Below are 24,199 nucleotides of genomic sequence, written 5' to 3'. Positions count from 1 at the left end.
GTCTCCCGCGCTTCCCTTTCTTCCCGCGCTCGCCCTTCTTCTCCGCTGCGGCTTCAAAAATGGCGTCTCCCGCGCTCTCCCTTCTTCTCCGCTGCAGCTCAAATGGCATCTCCCGCGCTTCCTTTCTTCCCCCGCGGACACTGCTCAGCCCTTGAGCACTGGCTGCGCTCTTCACATTTTCCTGTGCGCCTCTCTCATTGCCGCCGCTCGGTCCTGAACCCCGGCTGTGCTTTACCCTCTCTCTCTTTTTGTTTTCCGTCGACGCCGCTCGGTCTTCAACCCCCGGCTGTGCCCTGTGCGCTTTACCCTCTCTCTTACCCCATCGACGCTGCTCGGCCTTTTCTGTGCTGTCGGTCGGCTCCAGCCGCCGCTGTCCGGGAAGGGTCTGCGCCGTACCTGTTGCCAGCCTGTTGCGCTGGATCGTCGTGACTGGAGAACCAAGCCCAGCTCTCAACAGCCTCCCCTGCGATGCTCACTCTCTGCTGGATGACTGGGCGGTTGCTCGTGGTCGACGCCCGTGCTTCTGGCCTTGACTTTCTTCCACTGTCCTCCAGGAGCGAATCCCTGGGAGGAAATGCAGAGTTGCAGGTAAGTTCGAATCTGCCTCGTCGCCCCTGTTAAATCCGTGAATCTTAAGGTATGTTGTTCTTCAATAAATAGACGGAGACTGCAGATTAACAATCAACAGGTGTTTACTGGATGAGGGTAGTCTAAAAACTAACAGTACAGATCCCTACTCAGGGTTTATATACAGGTGTGGTTACTGCCGGTACTACAGTATACAGGAGCTGTAAAAGTAGTTCTCCTCTTAAAGGTACATACACTACACAAACTTTCCTTCATATTTATGAACCTCTAAACAACTAACAGAAGGGTTCCATTCAGTCTATGAATGAGATCTAGGACAAAGGTGTGACGTGAATTTGTGGTAAAGAGGGGAAACAGTTGTAGCGAGGAAGGCCTCCAGTCAAAATTGACTTGTGGTATAGCACCTTCACAGCAGGCAAAGCCTCGCTCTTGAGGACTAACCAGCTGGTGGCAAAGAAGCCTGATAAGTGGCATTGATTTGGATGCCTAAAACCGAGATTCCAACCTTTTCAAGCAATAGATAGATCTTTATGGCACAACTAAGGAGTGGGTGGCATCTGATGGAACTAATTTATGAGTCCAGTAAAAGCATGATTAAAATTCACATCCAACTCCCAATCTAGTTTGCATTCATTGAACCATGCTATTCTTGCCCACTGCTGTCCCTCACTCTTCCTTCTTTCAACTTCTGCTTATCTCCCTCTCTCTCCCCTATTTCTGTATCTCCTCATCTTTTTCACTTCTATCTGTCTCCTTCTAGTTTTATTTCTTGTTCTGCTCCTTCACTTCTCTTCCTTCATTATCCTTTGCACTTGCCTGTCTCTTTTCCTTAGAGCAGAGAAGGCTGTGTTTAATTAAAAATGTCCTAGTAAATGATCCCCTTGGGTGAGAAGGTTGGATCTCAAACAAACGTACTGAGCTTGAATAAAGGAGACTATGAAGGTATGAGAGCGGAATTGATTAGAGTGGACTGGGAAAATAGATTAAAGGGTAAGACGGTACATGATCAGTTTACATTCAAGGAGTTGTTTTATAAGTTTCAAAAAATATATATTCCACTGAGGAAAATAGGGTGTAAAAAAAAAGACAGCCATCCGTGGCTGAGTAAAGTAATAAAGGATAGTATCCGATTAAAAACAAGGGCATATAAGGTAGCCAAATCTAGTGAGAGGATAGAAGATTGGGAAGTCTTTAAAAGACAGCAAAAAATAACTAAAAGATTGATTAAGAAAGGGAAGATAGATTATGAAAGTAAATTAGCAAAAAATATAATAACAGATAGCAAGAGTTTCTATAGTTATATAAAAAGAAAAAGTGTGGCTAAAGTAAATGTTGGTCCCTTAGAGGATGAGACTGGGAAATTAATGGTGGGAAGCATGGAGATGGCAAAAACGCTGAACAAATATTTTGTATCAGTCTTTACAGTAGAGGACACTAAGAATATCCCAACACTGGACAAACAGGGGGCTCTGGCGGGGAGGAGCTAAATACGATTAAAATCACTAAGGAAGTGGTACTCGGTAAAATAATGGGACTTAAGGTGAATAAATCCCCTGGACCTGATGGCTTACATCCTAGGGTCTTGAGGGAAGTAGCGGTAGGGATTGTGGATGCATTGGTAATAATTTTCCAAAACTCCCTGGACTCAATAGAGGTCCCGGCAGATTGCAAAACTGCTGATGTAACACCCTTATTTAAAAAGGGTAGTAGACAGAAGGCTGGAAACTATAGACCAGTTAGCCTAACATCTGTGGTTGGTAACATTTTAGAGTCCATTATTAAGGAGACAGTAACGGGACATTTGGATAAACATAATTTAATAGGACAAAGTCAGCATGGTTTTACGAAGGGGAAGTCATGTTTGACAAATTTGCTTGAGTTCTTTGAGGACGTAACATACAGGGTGGATCAAGGGGAACCAGTGGACGTAGTGTATTTAGACATCCAAAAGGCATTTGACAAGGTGCCACATAAAAGATTATTGCTCAAGATAAAAAATCATGGGATTGGGGGTAATATTCTGGCATGGGTGGAGGATTGGCTATCTAACAGAAAGCAGAGAGTTGGGATAAATGGTTCATTCTCAGACTGGCAATCAGTAACTAGTGGTGTTCCGCAGGTGTCAGTGCTGGGACCCCAACTCTTTACAATCTATATTAACGATTTGGAGGAAGGGACCGAGTGTAACATATCAAAGTTTGCAGATGATACAAAGATGGGAGGGAAAGTAGTAAGTGAGGAGGACATAAAAAACCTGCAAAGGGACATAGATAGGCTAAGTAAGTGGGCAGAGATTTGGCAGATGGAATATAATACTGGAAAGTGTGAGGTTATGCACTTTGGCAGGAAAAATCATAGAGCAAGTTATTATCTTAATGGCAAAAAACTCGAAAGTACTGTAGTACAAAGGGATCTGGGGGTCCTGGTGCATGAAACACAAAAAGTTAGTATGCAGGTGCAGCAGGTGATCAAGAAGGCCAATGGAATGTTGGCTTTTATTGCTAGGAGGATGGAATATAAAAACAGGGAGGTATTGCTGCAGTTGTACAAGGTATTGGTGAGACCACACCTGGAATACTGCATACAGTTTTGGTGTCCATACTTAAGAAAAGACATACTTGCTCTCGAGGCAGTACAAAGAAGGTTCACTCGGTTAATCCCGGGGATGAGGGGGTTGACATATGAGGAGAGGTTGAGTAGATTGGGACTCTACTCATTGGAGTTCAGAAGAATGAGAGGCGATCTTATTGAAACATATAAGATTGTGAAGGGGCTTGATTGGGTGGATGCGGTGAGGATGTTCCCAATGATGGGTGAAACTAGAACTAGGGGGCATAATCTTAGAATAAGGGGCTGCTCTTTCAAAACTGAGATGTGGAGAAACTTCTTCACTCAGAGGGTGGTAGGTCTGTGGAACTTGCTGCCCCAGAGAGCTGTGGAAGCTACATCATTAAATAAATTTAAAACAGAAATAGACAGTTTCCTAGAAGTAAGGGGAATTAGGGGTTACGGGGAGCGGGTAGGAAATCGGACATGAGGTTAGGTTCGGATCGGTCATGGCCCAGTGGGTGGCAGAGCGGGCCCAGGGGCCGTGTAGCCTGGTCCTGCTCCTACTACTTGTGTTCTAATTCTGTGTCAGATTTCAGGAGATGGTTCTGTGATGAAATAATTCTGTGTTCTGGCATTTGTATTGTTTTTGTTTTTGTTGTTGTACTTGTTAATGTCTGGAATGTTGCACCAGTATAACCACTAATGCTCCTCCCTAGCCCCGCCCCTCTTCTGGAATGTTCTACCAAGGGCTGGGTCGGTGATGACTGTGTTAACTTGATGCCATGTTCTTATTTAATAAAAGCCTTTAGTTTTAAGCTTTAACCTCATGGATTCAGGCAGTTATTTGGCACATCAATTTTATTAAGTAACAACTTTTGGAAGATGGATCGATTTTTGAAACCAGAGCGTCTGGATATCGATCCCAATTCGGCAGACGCGTCGAAGAAATTTACGCATTGGCTTCGATGTTTTGAACACTTCATCGCATCGGTCGATTCGACGGTTAACAAGTTGGGTCTTCTAACCAACTTGGTAAGTCATCAAACTTACTCGATAATTGAAGATATTACTACATATGAAGAGGCCCTCACAGCCCTTAAGGCCCAGTACCTTAATTCGGTTAACGAAGTATACGCCAGGTATCTTTTGTCTACTCGCAGGCAATTACCCGAGGAATCTCTGGACGATTTCCTGCAGAACCTTAAGGCTTTGGCTAAGGATTGCAACTACAAGGCTGTCTCTGCCATAGTGTATCAGGAAGAAGCCATCCGCGATTCTTTCATATCTGGCCTCCGATCTAATTATATTAGACAGAGACTCCTCGAGAACGACTCGTTAGTTTTAAAAACGGTCGTCGCTACTGCTCGATCGTTAGATGTAGCCCAGAAGAATTTAGAAGTGTATGCATCAGCCCATGCGTCTTTCTCAGCCTTGTGTGTTCCGAGTATGGAGGCATCCATAACACCAATGGAGCCTCCACTTAATCCTATTGTTGCGGCTGTACCCCATGGGTCTAAGTGTTATTTTTGTGGCCAATCTAAACACCCCAGGCAAAGATGCCCAGCCAGAGAGGCTACCTGTTTTAAATGTAAGAAACGGGGACATTTTAGTAAAGTGTGTAAGGGTAATCCTGTACCCGATGTCTTCTCTGCTGCCACCCATCGTTTTACTCTAGCCTCGGCTACGGTTGACCAGACCATACCGTGTTCCTTGTCGAAATCTATGATGGACATCAAGATTAATGGTCGTCCTACTGGGTGTTTGATAGACTGTGGCAGTACTGAAAGTTTTATACACCCCAACCTTGTTAACTCCTGTTCATTGAAGGTGTATCCTACTCGAAGTGAAATTGTGATGGCGTCCAAGTCCCTTACTTCGGAGGTAACTGGATATTGTAAAGTCACATTGACCGTTAAGGATACGGAGTATAAGGACTTTAAACTCCTCATATTACCTCAGTTGTGTGTGAACTTAATTTTAGGCTTGGACTTCCAGTGTCAGCATGAGAGCGTTACCTTTAAGTATGGTGGATCTCAGCCTCCACTCACAGTCTGCGGCCTTTCTACTTTTAAAGTAAGTCCGCCTTCTTTGTTCGTGAACCTTGCTTCTAATTGTAGACCTATAGCGACTAAGAGTCGACGGTATAGTTCAGAAGATAAAACATTTATAAAAGAGGAAGTGGAAAGGCTTCAACGGGAGGGAATCATCGAACACAGTAATAGCCTGTGGCGTGCCCAGGTGGTGGTGGTTAAAACTAATGAAAAGAAAAGACTTGTGGTCGATTATAGCCAGACTATAAACTTGTATACCCAATTAGACGCCTATCCTTTGCCTCATATTTCTGAGATGGTGAACCAGATAGCTCAGTACTGCGTGTTCTCCACCATTGATTTAAAGTCTGCCTACCATCAACTCCCCATTAAAATAGAAGACCGACCTTATACGGCCTTCGAAGCTAATGGGCGCCTGTACCAATTCCATAGGGTGCCCTTTGGAGTGACGAATGGGGTATCCGTCTTCCAACGGGAGATGGATCGTATGGTGGATGAATACGCGTTGGAAGCAACATTCCCGTACCTGGACAATGTTACTATCTGTGGGCGCGACCAACGGGAGCATGATCAAAATCTCGCAAAGTTCCTAGAGACTGCAAAGAGGTTAAACTTGACCTACAACGAAAACAAGTGTACCTTCAATACTACACGTTTGTGTATTCTTGGTTGCGTTGTGGAGAATGGGGTAATCGGGCCAGATCCTGAAAGATTACGCCCACTTAAGGAATTACCTTTACCTCACACTGTAAAAGCTTTAAGAAGGTGTCTGGGATTCTTCTCGTACTATGCCCAGTGGGTGGCTAACTACTCAGATAAAGTCCGACCTCTTATTAAGCCGACGTCTTTTCCGCTATCGGCGGAAGCTCAGGAGGCTTTCCTTAATATCAAACGGGACATTGAGAAGGCAGTGGTATGTGCCGTGGATGAGAAGATCCCTTTTCAAGTGGAAAGTGATGCATCTGATTTTGCGTTGGCAGCAACTCTTAACCAAGCTGGTAGTCCAGTAGCTTTCTTCTCTCGTACATTGCAAGGACCAGAAGTTCAACATTCTTCAGTGGAAAAGGCAGCACAGGCGATTATCGAAGCAGTCAGGTATTGGAGACATTATCTCGCTGGCCAACGTTTTACACTCATTACTGACCAGCGGTCCGTGGCCTTTATGTTCAACACTAAGCAAAGAGGCAAGATCAAAAATGATAAGATTTTAAGATGGCGAATAGAACTATCAACATATGACTATGATATTCAGTACAGGCCTGGAGTATTTAATGAGCCATCGGATGCTTTGTCACGAGGAGTATGAGCTAGTCTAGGTATAGATAAGCTTCAAAGTCTCCACAATGCACTCTGCCACCCTGGGGTTACCAGAATGAACCACTTCATTAAGTCCCACAATCTACCCTACTCTATTGAGGAGGTCCGGACAATGACCAGAACCTGTTGTGTTTGTGCTGAATGCAAACCCCGCATCTATAAGCCGTCCGAGCCAGCTCATCTTATTAAAGCAACTCGACCATTTGAGTGTTTGAGTCTCGATTTTAAAGGTCCCCTTCCATCAAGCGACCGTAATGTCTATTTTCTTAATATTATAGACGAGTACTCTCGGTTCCCTTTTGTTATCCCCTGTCCGGATATGACTAGTGCTGTTGTAATTAAATGCCTCTGCCAACTGTTTTCCTTGTTTGGCATGCCTAACTATATACATAGTGATAGGGGTTCTTCCTTTATGAGCGAAGAATTATGACAGTTTTTGCTATCGAAAGGGATTGCAACGAGTAGAACTACCAGCTATAACCCTCGTGGTAATAGGCAGGTCGAGAAAGAAAATGCGACAGTGTGGAAGGCTATCGTACTGTCTCTGAAGTCGCGAGACCTGCCGACCTCTCGCTGGCAGGATGTCCTGCCAGACGTGCTGCATTCCATAAGGTCTCTTTAGTGTACAGCGACGAATGTCACCCCTCATGAATGGATGTTTAGTTTTCCAAGAAAAGCTACTAATGGAGTAATGTTACCCACATGGTTGACGACCACGGGCCCTGTGTTGTTGCGCAGACATGTGAGAGGCCACAAGACTGATCCACTGGTGGAGGAAGTACAACTCCTCCATGCTAATCCCCAGTATGCGTATATTCAATATCCGGATGGGCGAGAGGATACGGTCTCTATTAAAGATCTTGCACCTGCTGGAGCTCGAAAAGAGTTCGACTCTGAGAGTAGAGTTTTCATTCATGGTATTGGACCTTCAGAGACACAAACCCTCAGTGTGGAAAATACTGATGATTCTGGGAATTCGAATGAACCGGAGTTAGTACTCCGGGAGGAGCCTCAGCAAGAGTTACGTCATTCCCAGAGGATTATCAGACCTCCTGACAGACTGAATCTATAGCAGGGGGTGAATGTGATGAAATAACTCTGTGTTCTGGCATTTGTATTGTTGTTGTTGTTGTTGTTGTTGTACTTGTTAATGTCTGGAATGTTCCACCGGTGTAACCACTAATGCTCCTCCCTAGCCCCGCCCCTCTTCTGGAATGTTCTACCAAGGGCTGGGTCGGTGATGACTGTGTTAACTTGATGCCATGTTCTTACTTAATAAAAGCCTTTAGTTTTAAGCTTTAACCTCACGGATTCAGGCAGTTATTTGGCACATCAGGTTCTATTCACAGGGATTAGTGGAGACCTTGGGATCAGGCTGCCAGCTAGGAGTCCTTCAAGAGTAAATTGGGCCTGTTCCTGGCTGGGGTGGAGATCACCTCTTACAGAAGGTAAGTACTGCAGGAAATACAGGGACAGAGTGATCTCCTGGACGAGTTTCAATCGCCTAGATGGGCCGGAGAGGAATTTCCCAGATTTTTTCTCCCAAATTGGCCATTGGGTTTTTTATCTGGTTTTTCGCCTCTCCCGGGAGATCACATGGGTTCGGGTGGGATGGAGAGTGAAAGTAGATTTGAGGTTAGGATCAGGTCAGCCATGATCTTATTGAATGGCGGAGCAGGCGCAAGGGGCCGATTGGCCTACTCCTGCTCCTATTTCTTATGTTCTTATGTGTCCAGTGGTGTACTGCAGGGATCGGTGCTGGGTCCTTTGCTGTTTGTAATGTACATTAATGATTTAGATATGAATGTAGGAGGTATGATCAGTAAGTTTGCAGATGACACGAAAATTGGTGGAGTGGTAAATAGCGAAGAGAGAAGCCTCAGGCTACAGGACGATATAGACAGGATGGTTAGATGGGCAGAACAGTGGCAAATGGAAGTTAACTCTGAAAAGTGTGAGGTGATGCATTTTGGGAGGACTAACAAGGCAAGAGAATACACAATGAATGGTAGGAGCCTAGGAAGGGCAGAGGATCAGAGGGACCTTGGTGTGCATGTACATAGATCCCGGAAGGCAGCAGGACAGGTAGATAAGGTGGTTAAAAAGGCACATGGGATACTTGCCTTCATTAGCCGAGGCATAGAATATAAGAGCAGGGCGGTTATGATGGAGCTGTACAAAATGCTAGTTAGGCCACAGCTGGAATACTGTGTGCAGTTCTGATTGGCACACTATAGGCGGGATGTGATTGCATTGGAGAGGGTGCAGAGGAGATTCACCAGGATGTTACCTGGGCTGGAGCACTTCAGCTATGAAGAGAGACTGGACAGGCTGGGATTGTTTTCCTTAGAGCAGAGAAGGCTGAGGGGGGACCTGATTGAGGTGTACAAAATTATGAGGGGCATAGATAGGGTAGATAGAAAGGAACTTTTCCCCTCAGTAGAGGGGTCAATAACCAGGGGGCATAGTTTCAACGTAAGGGGCAGGAGGTTTAGAGGGGATTTGAGGAAAAACTTTTTCACCCAGAGGGTGTTTGGAATCTGGAACTCACTGCCTGAAAGGGTGGTAGAGGCAGGAACCCGCACAACATTCAAGAAGCATTTAGATGAGCACTTAAAATGCCATAGCATACAAGGCTACGGACCAAGTGCTGGAAAATGGGATTAGAATAGACAGGGCTTGATGGCCGGCGTGGATTTGCGCTGTGCACGGAGCCGCTTGCGCCCGCCGGAAATTCGACTTGAGTTCCCCAAGAGGGTCACGGGGCGCTGTTCGAGGCGCTCCGTGTCCCTCTTAGGGCGCTGAAACTGAATATCGCAGCGCAACGTGCCGCAGCACCACACGCTGCGGCACGGTGCGCTGCGGTACTGCAGGCCTAACTCCCATTCTTAAGGGGGAGGGGCCTGCTGCAGCGCGATCTCCGATCGCGAGTGCCGGCAAAAGAGCCCGGCACCGAGGAGAAGTGCCGGGCTCTTGGAAAACAGCCGGCAGTGCCACGGGGGGAGATCAGGAGGCTGGGGATGGAGGTGCTGGCAGGCGGCCGCCGGAAAAAACGGCCGCCCTGCACCTCCACCTTAATTTGCGCCACTCCCGCCATAGGTAGGCCCCGTGAACCGGGCGCAATTTGCAGCCAGAGTAGCGGAGGCGGACGCAAACAAATATGGCGATCGGGGCGGTAGCGGGGTGCTGCGCACACCAATGACGTCATCGGTGGCGGTGCAGCGCAACAGGCTAATGCCGCCATTAGCGCCCCTGACAAATATCACGGGAGGCGCGGCCAGTGGCGCTACAGCCACTGACTGCCCTCTTTAGGCGCTAACTGCTGGCGCTACACACCGAATTTTTAGCCCTATGACTATGAATCTCTTTCTGTCACATTTACCTCCTTCACTTCATTTACTCTCTCCTTAATGTTAGTCTCCCTCTGACTTTTGTCTCTCTGCTTCACTTCAAAATCTCAGTCCCTCCTTCCTTGTTAGTTTTGTCTCACTAGTATCTCTCTCTACCTCTCGCCTCCTTTTAATTTTTTTTTTCCATTCCTCTTACTCTTCTGATTTCACATCTCTTCTGTTTGTCTCTGCAATTGAGGACAGGGAGAGACAACCTCATTGGGATTCAGTCACGAGGCAAGCTAGAAGCCGCAGTGAGTGGGCAAGTAACTTGCTCTGGAAAATTGATCCCTCCTGTACAATACCACTGATAAGTGAGGTCATGTGCATGCTATTAATGAAAAGCACTCACCTTTGGTAAAAAGAACTTGTGGCAGAAACAGCTGATCTGTCAGTGCACTTGGATAAATAAAAAAATAAATCAGGCAAGCAGCACTGCTCGCTTTTTTAGCAGGAACACAGTAAGCTGTCTCAACAGGACAGCAGCTCCCATCATCATTTCATCGTCACTCCAGGAAGCCACCATACTGCGGGTGCTAACTCCTGGTACCAGTGTAGAACATCAAGGTAGCAGACAAATCACAATTCACAAGATGTCCTGGGTATGTCTTTCCACAATGCTTGAGTGCAGCTGTCTGTCATGCAACCAGTAAGAAACAGTTGAAACTTGCAATGACATCTACTAGAAGATGCTACCTGGATGCTAGGTATGAGGATGTGCATTGACATATCCAAGGTTCCATACCTGTCTTGGGTTGAGAGAGGTTGAAGCTCTGCGCCTGCAAGTTGTGGAATCACTGTTCAAAGGGATATGTTGTGCGCCTGTACTGTGGTCAGGAGGATGGTGGCAATGCTTTTGCACATTTTGCTTGAGTTCCTGATACCTGGGGCAGGATTTTCATTGGGCCGTGGAGGTGCGGTTGGAGGCATGTGGGGGGTTAAAATCCCGAAATCAGGGGGGCACGAACCCATCCCGCCCCCAACCCGCCTCCATGCCAGTTTCAAAGGAGGCGGGTACCCAACCCGCACTGGGACCCGCCTCCCCGAGGGAAGGGGATTAGTGCCAATTAACTGCCTGTTAACAGGTAGGTAACGGGCAGTTTTTAGCGTAATCCCTATTTTCATTGTTGAAATGTGGGATTCCCAACGGCTCCAAACCACGCCAAGTTAGCGAGGCGGGCTGTCGGGATGAAGGGCTTGGAGGGGTCGAGATGTCCGGTGTTCAGGTGAGTGATGGGTGCATGAGTGCAGAGGTAAGTGTGTTTGGTCTGTGTAAAGTGTTTAAAGAAGTTCTACTAACCTTTACTTACCTTTATAGCCTTCCTTCCTTCAGGTCTAGGGAATCCCTCATCTCACCGGCACAGAAAGCAGAATGGCCGCAAACTGTCAAAAGTTCCAGCATTCAGCTTTCTGTTCTGGGGGAGATCTCTAAATCATCCTGAGAGGAAGGAATTAACCCGGAGTGCAGATTGTCAGTGTTTGACAGCTTCAAACAGCTGTCAAACACTGATATTTCATCTGTCAAAAGGTCTTGACAGATGAAATATCAATCTCTGATGTCACCTGTTGCCAGGAGGCCCTTAATTGGCCTGCTGAGCCCGCTGGGCAGGCTCAATAAGGTCAATCAAGTCAAAATCGCGTGGGTTGGCTAAAACTCGATGGAGGCGGGACTACAACCCCGGAAGTTATAGTCCCGCCTCCTACCCGACTCCTCAATGAAAATCCAGCCCCTGGTGTCTGCCTATGAGGGCTAAAACCTGTGCTGATCAGTTGTTGAATGATCAGCTAATGAGTATTGTCCTTGGGGGAGGTAGGCAGGGTCCCTTTATGATTGACCTGGCTCCAAGATGACACACTTGATGATAGGCGATTGGATGGACCCGATCCTCTGTGGCAGGTTTGGTAATCCAAAACATAAGCAGAGCAAGTGTGTAGTAGTTCAAGTGATGTTGGAGTGACCTGGAGTGGTAAATCTGTCATTGGGAGCTGGGATTCTTCCCACTTGGCTCCAGATAATTCTGCAAGCCAATGCAATAAGTAGGGTGGTCTTAATTGAATGAGCAGTGGGAAGCTTGCCACTGCTCTCTGCTGGTTTTAGCATGGTTAAATTGCAGCATTACCACCTTGCACATTTGGGGGGACTCCTAAGCCTTGGCTCTTGCCAGCCTCTGCCTAGATTCTCTTGGCTTCGAGGAGCAGGTCTGTCCCTAGTGAAAGAAAATGAATACTCCATATCAGGCAAAGAACATACTCAATAGTTTGGTTTCTAGAATCTTAGTCATGGTGATAGGTTTCTGCATATGTTGGACTGTTGGCTGACCAAAAAAATGGTGCTGTTGCATCTGCTTCATTTACAGTTTGTGTATATATATCTGTGAGTGTGTGCATGTGTGTGGTGTTGGGGTTTTTTTCACAGCACCACAGCGACAAGCAACTTTGCACAGTTGTTCATAACATGCAACTAGTGGCATCTCTATGTATGTTTGGAAATCTATGAATTTTTTCTGCCTTTTAATTTGAACTTTCTTTGCTTTATAATAGTAGACAAGTTAATATTTGCAGTAAAGTGTTTAATTTTATAAGTCTACTTTCATAGCAGTAGCTCATCTGTTGTTACTGGGTTAATATGTCAAAATTTTATTTTTCCTCAACATTTGATACTGAGACTACTTACTAAATCAAATCTGTGGATTCTCCAGTACCATCCCCTGGTCATAGACGATGATGAATTATTATCAATGGTATTATGTGCAAATGTCTGCCTCTTAAAGAGGCACGTGTCCGCATGAAAAAGTTTGTCAAACTAATTGTTTTTATTTGTTTTTGAGAATATGATCCAATAGCATAAATGCACCTCACATCACTTGCTTATAATGTCGTTGTGACAAAAATGACACTCAGCTCTTCTTACATTTGTCCCCTTGCAACCAAAAAATGTTTGGCAAAAAACTTTCCATTAAGAAATAACTCATTTAATCACCCAATAATTTCAAAAAGAAAGTAAGATTCAAATTGTTTACATTTTTTAATGTCCGTATAATAGTAATGGAAAAAAATAAGGTTTAAAAGTTTACTATAATTTTCAAAATCCTTTCCATAAAAAAAATGTCTTTGGTAATTAATGCCGGTTAAAAAGAATTTATGGTAATTGTCCACTTCAGTAGAGAATGAAGTCGACATAACTATGTCAACACTTAAGATTAGATTGGATAGGTGAATGAAGGAAAAGGGGTTGAAGGGATATGGGAACAGAGCAGGTAATTGTGAGTAGAATTATCTGCTCACATGGACTGGTTGGGCCAAATCACCCTTTTCCATATTGTAACTTCTATGTATTTTTATGAATGATGACAAAGTGCAGTTGTTTTAGTTTGCAATAATGGGATTAGATGAGAATCACTGACAATAGGTTTCTAATTAGCTAATGGATTTGCCCATTTTTAAATACCAGTTCTAATTATTGCTGTTTTTTCTCCTCAACAGGGTGTCCTATTCAGTTCACGTCTCCGAGGATTATCCAGGTACTCAGCTCTCTGAAAGTCCTATTGTTAAGAGCATGGTAGATGTGTGACACTTCTGAGTGTTACTGTACTGGATTGGACTGGCTGTTTGTATATGTGCTGATTGGCCCTTACCTCAACAGTGGGTAGCCTGCTGCTGCCAAATGGAAGATTCACCTCAGGCTGGTGGAAATGATTAATATAAATTGCTTACTGGTAACCAAAGGCCCGCCTGTGCATTGAGTAGGTAAGTTCAATACCTCATGACACATCAATTGACCCAGGGCAGCTCTTGCCATAAACCATCAGGTCATCCCAGCACAAATTGAATCTGAGGATTGGGGTGCAAAATCTAAATGGGGCTTGTAATCAAATCCTTTATTAAGCAAAAATATGTCAAACTTTTCTTTCACTCAGCAAGGGCAGCTTTTTTCATGTTAGAATAAATCATAATTGCTAATCCTAGAGAGCAATTGTCATCATCAGTAGTCCTTTTAGAAATCAGCTAGTTACAAAGGATGATCATTAACCTTAACATCCTTTTGTTTCTTTCTGTCTATCTGTTGATTCTTTTTGAATATAGTCATTAGCACACTTGCAGTGTTGGGCTCAGTAACTCCAAGCCAGCACCCCGATGAGGTCATCAGCAAAAATAGTCACAAGCAATCAACAGAAGCCTGACACAATGATAAAACATGTGACACTACTTGATAGCTTAAAGGGAGTCCTGATCCTGAAATGATTTCTGTTTAAGTTATTAGTTTATTTAAATACTTCTGAAAACAATGGGCTGGATTTACAAACCATGACAGGCGATGTTGGTGGCAGGTTCCAACCCTGCTGCTGTCTCCATCCTGGCCTCCGATATGAATTTCCCCTGATTGGGCTTGTTAAGCCCACCCAGCGAGTTTCCCGGCCAATTAGAGGAAGCGGATCTGGTGAAGTCATTTGATGACGCGTCATCAGCCGGTTTCCTTAAAGGGACCATAGCCAACTTTCTTTTGAAATTTGTGCTGTCAGTGTTCTGGAATAAAAATTGTTGTAAAACCCATCTGGTTCACTAATGTCCTTTAAGACCTGGCCTGGCCTATATGTGACTCCAGACCCACAGCACTGTGGTTGATTCTTAACTGCCCTCTGAAATGGCCTAGCAAGCCACATAGTTGTAACAAACTGCTACAAGAAACGATAATAAGAATAAAACTGGACAGACCACCTGGCATCAACCTAGGCACATGGACTGCAGCGGTTTAAGAAGGTGGCTCACTACCACGTTCTCAAGGGCAATTCAAATTGGACAATAAATGCTGGCCTTGCCAGTGATGCCCGAATCCCAGGATCAAAAAAAAATGTAATGAATGTCACCTTAAAAATATCAGAGACAGCTTATAAGATCAGAGAATGTTTGATGGCAGATGGTGGATCCCGCAACCTCTGCACTTTCAACTTGTATGAAGAGGAAGCTTTGGAGATACTGAGGAAGCAGGTAATAGAGGGAGTTGGATTCAGGAGAGTAGGACAGGTACCGGCTGGATCGTTGTCCTAACATTCTGTTTCTCTTCCCTGTCATTCTTTTGTACTCCATATTACCTACCTGCAAACTTGATCATGAAACCCTTCTGTCACTCCTCCTGAAAGTCACATGCTCTCCGCTCCTCTGTAACCTTTTCTGACCTTTCCTTTTTTAAATTTAGTTCCTGGGATGTAGGCGTCATTGGCAAGGCCAGCATTTATTGCCCATCCCTAATTGCCCTTGAGAAGGTGGTGGTGAGCTGCCTTCTTGATCCGTTGCAGTCCATGTGGTGAAGGTACTCCCACAGTGCTGTTAGGGAGGGAGTTCCAGGATTTTGACCCTGTGATGAGGAAGGAACAGCGATATATTTCCAAGTCAGGATGGTGTGTGACTTGGAGGTGAACTTGCAGGTGATGGTGTTCCCATGCACCTGCTGCCCTTGTCCTTCTAGGTGGTAGAGGTCGCGGGTTTGGGAGGTGCTGCCGAAGAAGCCTTGGCGAGTTGCTGCAGTGCATCTTGTAGATGGTACACACTGCAGTCACAGTGTGCCGGTGATGCAGGGAGTGAATGTTTAAGGTGGTGGATGGGGTGCCAATCAAGCGGGCTGCTTTGTCCTGGATGGTGTCGAGCTTCTTGAGTGTTGTTGGAGTTGCCTTCACCGAGGCAAGTGGAGAGTATTCCATCTCACTCCTTTCTTGTACCTTGTAGATGGTGGAAAGACTTTGGGAAGTCAGGACGTGAGACACTCGCCACAGAATACCCAGCCTCTGACCTGCTCTTGTAGCCACAGTATTTATGTGGCTGGTCATATCCTCTTCTAGCTGTGCTAGACAAAGAAGCAGAAGAGGAAGAACAACAATCAGGCAAATTCTGCTTTCGGCCCTGCCACCACTTCATCGCATGCATCATGAGTCACTCCCTTCCAAGTACCAACCCAGAGACATTCACTTGAGGTATTAGAGAACGAGCCAGAGGGGAGCTCACCAGGTGCCATAGAGAGCATGAGTGGACAAGAGGAGCTGGGGGTGGAAGGTGAGGAGGAAGACCTTGCTAGCTGGAAGATCAGAAAACATATGGGCTGGATTTTCATTGAGGAGGCAGGTAGGAGGCGGGACTACAACTTTCGGGGTTGTAGTCGCGCCTCTATCGAGTTCTAGCCAACCCATGCGATTTTGACTTGATTGACCTTGTTGAGCTCACCCAGTGGGCTCAGCAGGCCAATTAAGGGCCACCCGGCAACAGGTGACGTCACAGATTGATATTTCATCTGTCAAGACCTTTTGACAGATGAAATATCAGCGTTTCACAGCTGTTTGAAGCTGTCAAACACTGACAATCTGTACTCCAGGTTAATTCCTTCCTCTCAGGATGATTTAGAGATCTCCCCGGAACAGAAAGCTGAATGCTGCAATTTTTGACAGATCGCGGCCATTCTGCTTTCTGTGCCGGTGAGATGAGGGACTCCCGAGACCTGAAGGAAGGATGGCTGTAAAGGTAAGTAAAACTTCTTTAAACACTTTAAACACACCAAACACACTTACCTCTGCACTCATGCACCCATCGCTCACCTGAACACCGGACATCTCGACCCCGCCAAGCCCTTCATCCCGACTGCCCGCCTCGCTAACTTGGCATGGTTTGGAGCTGTCGGGAATCCCACACTTCAAGAATGAAAATAGGGATTAGGCTAAAAACTTCCTATTAACTACCTGTTAACAGGCAGTTAATTGGCACTATTCCCCTTCCCGCCTCGGAGAGGCGGGTCCCAGTGTGGGTCGGGTACCCGCCTCCTTTGAAACTGGCATGGAGGCGGGTTGGGGATGGGATGGGTTTGTGCCCCCCCGATTTCGGGATTTTAACCCCCCACACGCCTCCAATCCCGCCTCCACGGACCAATGAAAATCCTACCCTATGCCTCAGTTGAAGACTTTGGGAATTTAGATCTCATGGTTTTAAAAGATGCTTGCAGATCATGATGTATTTGCAGGCACAGGGGATAGTCTCTTACAATATACAGCAGATAGCAGGTTAGTTGGTGAAGTTCTGTACTCATATCTACAGCACCCTGATGGATAGTTTTTCACCACTGCCATTCAGCCTGCAGCTTCAAGCCAATCTGCAGTAGAGGCCCTCATGACAGACTGTGCTTGGGATGTGGGCCTCGCTGGCATGGCCAGCATTTATTGCCCATCCCTAGTTGTCTTGGCTTGCTAGGCCAATTCAGAGGGCAGTTAAGAGTCAACCACGTTGGTATGAAATTGGAGTGAAATTAGTGAACCAGTTTGGCTTTTATGACAATCTGATAGCTTCATGGTCACCTTTTTACTGATACTAGCTTTCTATTTCCCGATTTAAAAAAAAAAGTATTAACTGAATTCAAATTCTCAGACTGCCAAGATAGGATTTGAACTTGCGCACTGTGGATTATTTGTCCAGGCCTACTGGATTACTTGTGCAGTAACATAACCACTACACCACCATATTCTGTTCAGACTGTTGTAATACTGGAGGGCCAGATTGGAGAGGCCTGACTGTTCCAGCCTCCAAGTGTAGGGAGGCCAGGAAAGCCGCCTTTACCAATATAGCAGCTCCCTTAATGCAGACCCAGATCGGATGTGGGACGTTGTGCTCCAAAATTGGGGCTTTTTTGTCCCCGTTTTCTGCCTGGAAAATGGGCACAACGAGACCCAATTTCTTCCCAAAAGACCTGGTATGAAAAGGGACCTAGAAAATAGTTTCAACCATTGTGAATTCAACTAGGGCGAGATTTTTTTTAAGCCATTCCAGAACTCCTGTTTGGAATAACCCAAGAGTTTGGCAGTCATGCAGCTTGTTTTAAGGTTTGGAAAGAGGCAGGGATCTCAAATGTGAAAGACCTCTATGAGCCCAGACTTTAAATCATTCGCCTAGTTCTGGTGTGATTATTCTATTCTCGGGGAGATGGCTATAAATTTCTGCAGATCAGACAGGCTGCTGGCAGTGCACTGCAGTTTGATGCTCTCACTTATATTACAGAATACTGTAAATTGGAAGTCTTGGCTCCCACTGGTGTGGAATCAGTCCCATTTACAGTCCAGGCAGAACCCACGGGACCAGTCACAACAGACAAGCAACTGTGTGTGCATCGGGCTGTACATGCTCAGTTGATTGAAGGTTGAAATTTGTATTTCTGACCACTAGACCTTTTCCAATAGCTGGAGAAAATCCATGCAAAGTAGCAATGGCCAAACATCATCACATACAGGCGAGCTGAGCAAGAAGCATTCCTGTAGCCAGTAAAAATGGTTTCCAGTGTCCATGTTTGCCACTGTCAAACTGTCAGTCTTGGCTCAGTGGCAGTACTCATGCCTCTGAGTCAGGAGGTTGTGGGTTCAAGTCCTACTGCAGAGACTTGAGAACTTAATTTAGGCTGGCACTTCAGAGGGGGTGCTGCACTCTCGGAGGTTTCATCTTTCGGATGAGACGTTAAACCGAGGTCCTTTCTGCCTTCGCAGTTAGATGCAAAAAAATCACACGGCACTATTTGAAGACGAGCAGTGGAGTTCTCCCGGTGTTCTCGCCAATATTTATCCCTCAACCAACATCACTAAAAAAACAGATTATCTGGTCATTATCTCATTGCTGTTTGTGGGATTTTGCTGTGCGCATATTGCCTGCCGCATTTCCTTCATTGGCTGTAAAGCACTTTGGAACATCCTGAGGTGGTGAAAGGCGCTATATAAATGCAAGTTCTTTCTTTCTTTTCCATCACTGCCGCTTTGAAAGGTACTGGAAAAATCACTGCTTTTGGCATCTCGCCATCTCCAAAGACAGCAATGCCATTCACAATTAATTTACAGCCTGCTGCCAAAGTTGGGGCTGCCTTTTGCAGCAGTGCTGATATTTAAAGGGTTTATGAGATCCCCACAGAGGTTAATGCAGTAATGCCAACCCCACCAACTCATAAATCATGAGATTTGGTAAGAAATCATGAATTACTGCTTTTTTCAAACATAAACCAAATAGATTGACAGTTTGTTCGTAAACCTCATCAGTGGCTTTATTTAATCCCTATCAGGTCACAGCTATACTATACTACTGCACCTGAAAATGTTTTATGAAATTTAAAAAAAAAATCTTACCTGTTATCACCATGTTGCTATGTTTGGGTGCTCCTCTTGAGTTTTGGGTGGGTGATTTTTCAGTATCAGGTAAGCATGAAATTATTGTATTCTAAACAAAATGAAGATTATGTAATACCCGTTTTTTCAAAGACTTCGTGAGGCATGTGACAGTGCTAATGATATTGATGTGGGGTCTGACGGTGGTTGATATTTGGGCTCAAGCCGCTGTGGGCTCGGTACACAGGCTTGCCCTGGAGTGACAGCCACAGTTCTGCTCTGCAACTCTGGATTTTCTCAGCCCTGAGGAGGCGGGTATGGAGGCGGGACCGCCGGGAAAGTTGCAGAATTTGGGGGCAGGTGGCAAACCCGCCCCCATCCCACCTCCGTGTCCTCGTGCCAGAAGGCGGGAAGGGATTAAAGCCTATTGATACGCTTATCAATTACTTCATAAAAGGTGATGAGTCGAAGAAGAGATGATGAGTCGAAAGAAGAGATGAATAAGGCTTTTATTAGCTAAGAAGAGACCATGCTTCTTCGTGAGTGACTGAACAAGTCTGAACGAAACCCACACAGTGGTGGGTGGAGTCAGCTGAGGCATGCCTCCATACACAGCGCCACCCAGAGGTGGCAATATACAATACAGTGGTTTACCACATTCACCCCTTGTTTAATGTGAAGTCCGGCGGGGTGAAGGGTACTACAAGTTAAGTCTATCAGGAGGCCTTGTCTGACATCCTGATCGTCGTGGTGGCGGCGGTGGTGTTGCAGCATCCGACGTCGGGTCTGGTGTCTGGGTGGTTGGCGAAGATTCCTGGGGCTTTGGCATGCCGTCTGCAGGGGTTGGGTTGGGAGGGGTGGTGGGGGATAACAGTGGTAAGGGGGATAACGGTGGTAAGGGGGATAACGGTGGTAATTCAGGGGTACCCGAGGGTGCGAGATCTCGTATGGAGACCGTGTCCTCCCGCCCGTCTGGGTATGTCACCCAGGCATACTGGGGGTTGGCGTGTAGGAGGTGCACCCGCTCGACCAGGGGGTCCGTTTTATGCGTCCTCACGTGCCTCCGCAGTAGGACGGGCCCAGGAGAAGTCAACCATGCCGGTAGCGAGGTTCCCGATGTAGACTTCCGGGGAAAAACGAACATTTTCTCATGAGGGGTCGCATTAGTGGCAGTACAAAGCAGTGACCGAATGGAGTGAAGCGCTGCAGGGAGGACCTCCTGCCAGCGGGAGGTCGGAAGGCCCTTAGATTTTAGTGCTAAGAGGACTGCCTTCCAAACCGTCGCGTTCTCCCTTTCCACCTGGCCGTTCCCCTGGGGGTTGTAACTGGTGGTCCTGCTCGTGGCGATACCTCTTGTTAGCAGGTACTGCCGAAGTTCGTCGCTCATGAACGATGAGCCCCTGTCGCTATGTATATAGCTGGGGAACCCGAACAGAGCGAAGATGTCATTCAGACACTTGATGACCGTGGTACTGGTCATGTCTGGGCAAGGGATGGCAAAGGGGAAACGGGAGTACTCATCAACTATGTTGAGGAAGTACACATTGCGGTCAGCGGAGGGGAGGGGCCCTTTAAAATCGACGCTCAGGCGTTCGAAGGGGCGGGTGGCCTTGATCAGGCTTGCTCTGTCCGGCCTATAGAAGTGCGGTTTGCACTCGGCGCAGATTTGGCAGCTCTTGGTCATGGTCCTGACCTCCTCGATGGAGTAGGGCAGGTTACGGGATTTGATAAAATGGAAAAACCTGGTGACCCCCGGGTGGCAGAGGTCATTGTGGAGGGACTGCAGCCTATCACTCTGCGCGTTGGCGCATGTACCACGTGATAGGGCATCTGGGGGCTCATTGAGTTTCCCTGGCCGATACAAGATATCATAATTGTAGGTGGAGAGTTCGATTCTCCACCTCAAGATCTTGTCGTTCTTGATTTTACCCCTCTGCTTATTATTAAACATAAAAGCTACTGAACGCTGGTCAGTGAGCAGGGTAAATCGTTTCCCGGCCAGGTAATGCCTCCAGTGACGCACCGCTTCTACAATAGCCTGGGCCTCCTTTTCGACGGAGGAGTGTCTCGTCTCGGGGCCCTGGAGGGTCCTTGAGAAAAAGGCCACGGGTCTGCCCGCCTGGTTAAGGGTCGCGGCTAGGGCGAAGTCGGAGGCATCGCTCTCCACTTGGAAGGGGATGGACTCATCCACCGCGTGCATTGCGGCCTTCGCGATATCGTTCTTGATAAGAGTGAAGGCTGCACACGCCTCTGGTGTCAGGGGGAAGGAGGTGGCTTTGATGAGGGGCCTGGCTTTGTCTGCATAGAGGGGCACCCACTGGGCGTAGTAGGAGAAAAACCCCAGGCATCTCTTCAGTGCTTTTTGGCAGTGGGGAAGGGGTAGCTCCATTAGGGGGCGCATTCTGTCGGGGTCGGGCCCGATGACTCCGTTCTCCACCACGCAGCCGAGGATGGCCAGGCGCTTGGTGTGAAACATACATTTTTCCTTATTGTACGTTAGGTTCAGCCGTTGGGCCGTACGGAGGAAATTTGCTAGATTAACGTCGTGGTCCTGCTGGTCGTGGCCGCAGATGGTGACGTTATCCAAATAGGGGAAGGTTGCCCGCAGCGCGTTCTGGTCAACCATTCGGTCCATCTCCCTTTGGAAGACCGAAACCCCGTTGGTGACGCCGAAGGGGACCCTAAGGAAGTGGTAGAGGCGGCCGTTTGCCTCGAAGGCAGTATACTGGCGGTCCTCATGGCGGATGGGCAGCTGGTGGTACGCTGACTTAAGGTCGATGGTGGAGAATACTTTGTATTGCGCAATCTGATTGACCATATCAGATATGCGAGGGAGGGGGTACGCGTCCAGCTGGGTGTACCGGTTTATGGTTTGGCTGTAGTCGATTACCATGCGGCGTTTTGCAGTGGTTTTAACGACTACAACCTGGGCTCGCCAGGGGCTAGTGCTACCTTCGATAATGCCCTCCTTCAAGAGCCGCTCCACCTCAGAGCTGATAAAAGCTCTGTCCCCGGCACTGTACCGCCTGCTTTTGGTAGCGATGGGTTTACAGTCGCGGGTGAGGTTAGCGAACAGGGGAGGGGGGGGGACTTTTAATGTGGAAAGGCTGCAGGTGGTTTGCAGCGGGCGATTTAAAAGTTGTTGGTTGCAGACTGTGAGTGGGGGGAGGGGTCCACCGTATGCTAGTGTGACACTCTTAAGGTGGCACTGAAAATCCAACCCTAGCAGGACGGCAGCGCAAAGACGGGGCAGGACTAGCAGTTTAAATTTTTGATATTCAGTGCCCCCTACTGACAGGGTCACCACACAGTAGCCGCTGATGTCCATTGACTGGGACTTGGACGCCATAGAAATGCGATGGTGCGTTGGCAGAATCGTGAGGGAGTGGCTACGTACCGTGTCGGGGTGGACGAAACTCTCTGTGCTCCCGCTGTCGATCAGGCAACTGGTGGCGCGGCCGTTTACCGCGATATCCATCATGGAGCTGGATAGATGGTGAGGGTGGCCTTGATCCAGCGTCACGGAGGCCAGTATGTGGCTTAGTGAGTCACTATAGTCATCCGCCGAGACGGTGGTCGGTTCCGGTGACGAAATGGCGGTTGAGTGCGTTGGATACGATGGCGGCGGATGCCATGCGGCCGGGGGTACACAAAATGGCGGATAAGATGGCTGCTCCCACGGCCCGCACGCTGCGCTGCTGGCTGGCTTCCCCTTGCAGGCGTTAGCGTAATGGCCTTTCTTCCCGCAGCCCGAGCAGGTAGCTGTCTTAGCTGGGCAGTGCGCTCTGGGATGTTTTAACTGGCCACAGAAATAGCATTTTTGGGCCTGGTTACTGGGCATCGAAGCAGTTCTTACCGGAGGCTGCTGTCTCGGTTGGGTCGCTGCAGCGGTTGGTGCCGGGGGCGGCGGTCCCGTGTCCCACGGTTTCGATTGCCATGTCTCGGCGCCGTTACGGGGGTATGCCTCGAGGTTTCGGTGGGCCTCCTCTAACGAGAGCGCAAGGGCAATGGCCGTCTTCAGGTCGGGTTCCTTGCTTTCTAGCAGTCTCTGCCGGGTGTGGTCTGACTGGAGGCCCCTGACGAAGGCATCACAGGCGAGTCCCTGCGCGTGCTCCACAGCCGTTACCGCTTTACAATCGCAGTCTCTGCAGAGTGCCAGTAGCGCCCGTGCAAATGCCCCTACCGATTCTCCCGGTTGCTGCCTGCGGGATCCCAAGAGGTGTCGGGCGTAAATTGTGTTCACTGGGCGCGTATATTGCCCTTTTAGTAGCTCGAGGGCCGCCACATACGTATTAGAGTCCCGGATTAGCATATATACTTGATGGCTCACCTGGGCGGTCAAAATTTTCAGTTTGTGATCCTCCTCTGTAACCTGTGAGATTGCGAGGAAGGATTCAAAGCAGCTCAGCCAGTGTTCAAACTTGGCTGATGCACCCACATCTTGAGGGTCGAGGTCCAGGCGTGGTGGTCTGAGGGCTCTCAGCAATGTCTGCTGTATCCGTTGCTGTTGTTGCTCCTCAGGTGTCGCCATTTAACTTTTAGCTAATAAAATTGATACGCTTATCAATTACTTCATAAAAGGTGATGAGTCGAAGAAGAGATGATGAGTCGAAAGAAGAGATGAATAAGGCTTTTATTAGCTAAGAAGAGACCATGCTTCTTCGTGAGTGACTGAACAAGTCTGAACGAAACCCACACAGTGGTGGGTGGAGTCAGCTGAGGCATGCCTCCATACACAGCGCCACCCAGAGGTGGCAATATACAATACAGTGGTTTACCACACCTATTAACTGCCTGTTAACAGGTAGTTAACAGGCATAAAATAGGATTATCCCCATTTTTCATGCTGAAGTGTGAGCTTCCCGACCTGGGGGAACCCCGCCGAGGTGTAGGAGGTGAGTAGGAGGTCTGCAGGGGTCAGAGGGATCTGAGTGCGATGTAGAGGTGAGTGATGGGTGCAAGTGTGGAGTGGTAATTATGTGAGGTGAGTGTAAAGTGTTAGAAAATGTTAACTTACCTTTGTTTCTACCTACAGTCTTCAGCCGCTGTGGAGCCAGAGTCACCGACATCTCCATTATAGAGATCACAGACTGGCTGTTGCATCCTCCGATACAACAGCCAGTTGATTTCTGCAAAGTAGAAAGGTTTGATGAGTCCTGAACACAAGGGCTCATCAAACTACACAGAATAT

At 47.3% G+C, this 24,199-nt stretch overlaps 1 protein-coding gene across 2 annotated transcripts in view; it reads left to right on the top strand.

The window, feature by feature from the left end:
* Window positions 1-24,199, top strand: part of parp8 (poly (ADP-ribose) polymerase family, member 8) — a 627,363-nt gene that overhangs the window by 163,914 nt on the left and 439,250 nt on the right. Inside the window, exon 3 of one of the 2 annotated variants that reach the window (XM_085972589.1) lies at window positions 13,379-13,416. In XM_085972589.1, the coding sequence (XP_085828715.1) occupies window positions 13,379-13,416 (38 nt within the window). Of the gene's footprint in view, window positions 1-13,375; window positions 13,417-24,199 lie in introns of those variants that run through there. The other variant, XM_085972580.1, reaches the window with a different exon arrangement.

This window comes from Somniosus microcephalus, chromosome 2, assembly GCF_052327205.1.
Source record: "Somniosus microcephalus isolate GS21.2 chromosome 2, FLI_Smic_1.0, whole genome shotgun sequence".
NCBI classification, from domain to species: domain Eukaryota; kingdom Metazoa; phylum Chordata; class Chondrichthyes; order Squaliformes; family Somniosidae; genus Somniosus; species Somniosus microcephalus.
The sequence above is the reverse complement of the archived record's forward strand: the minus strand, read 5'-3'. Positions and strand labels throughout refer to the sequence as shown.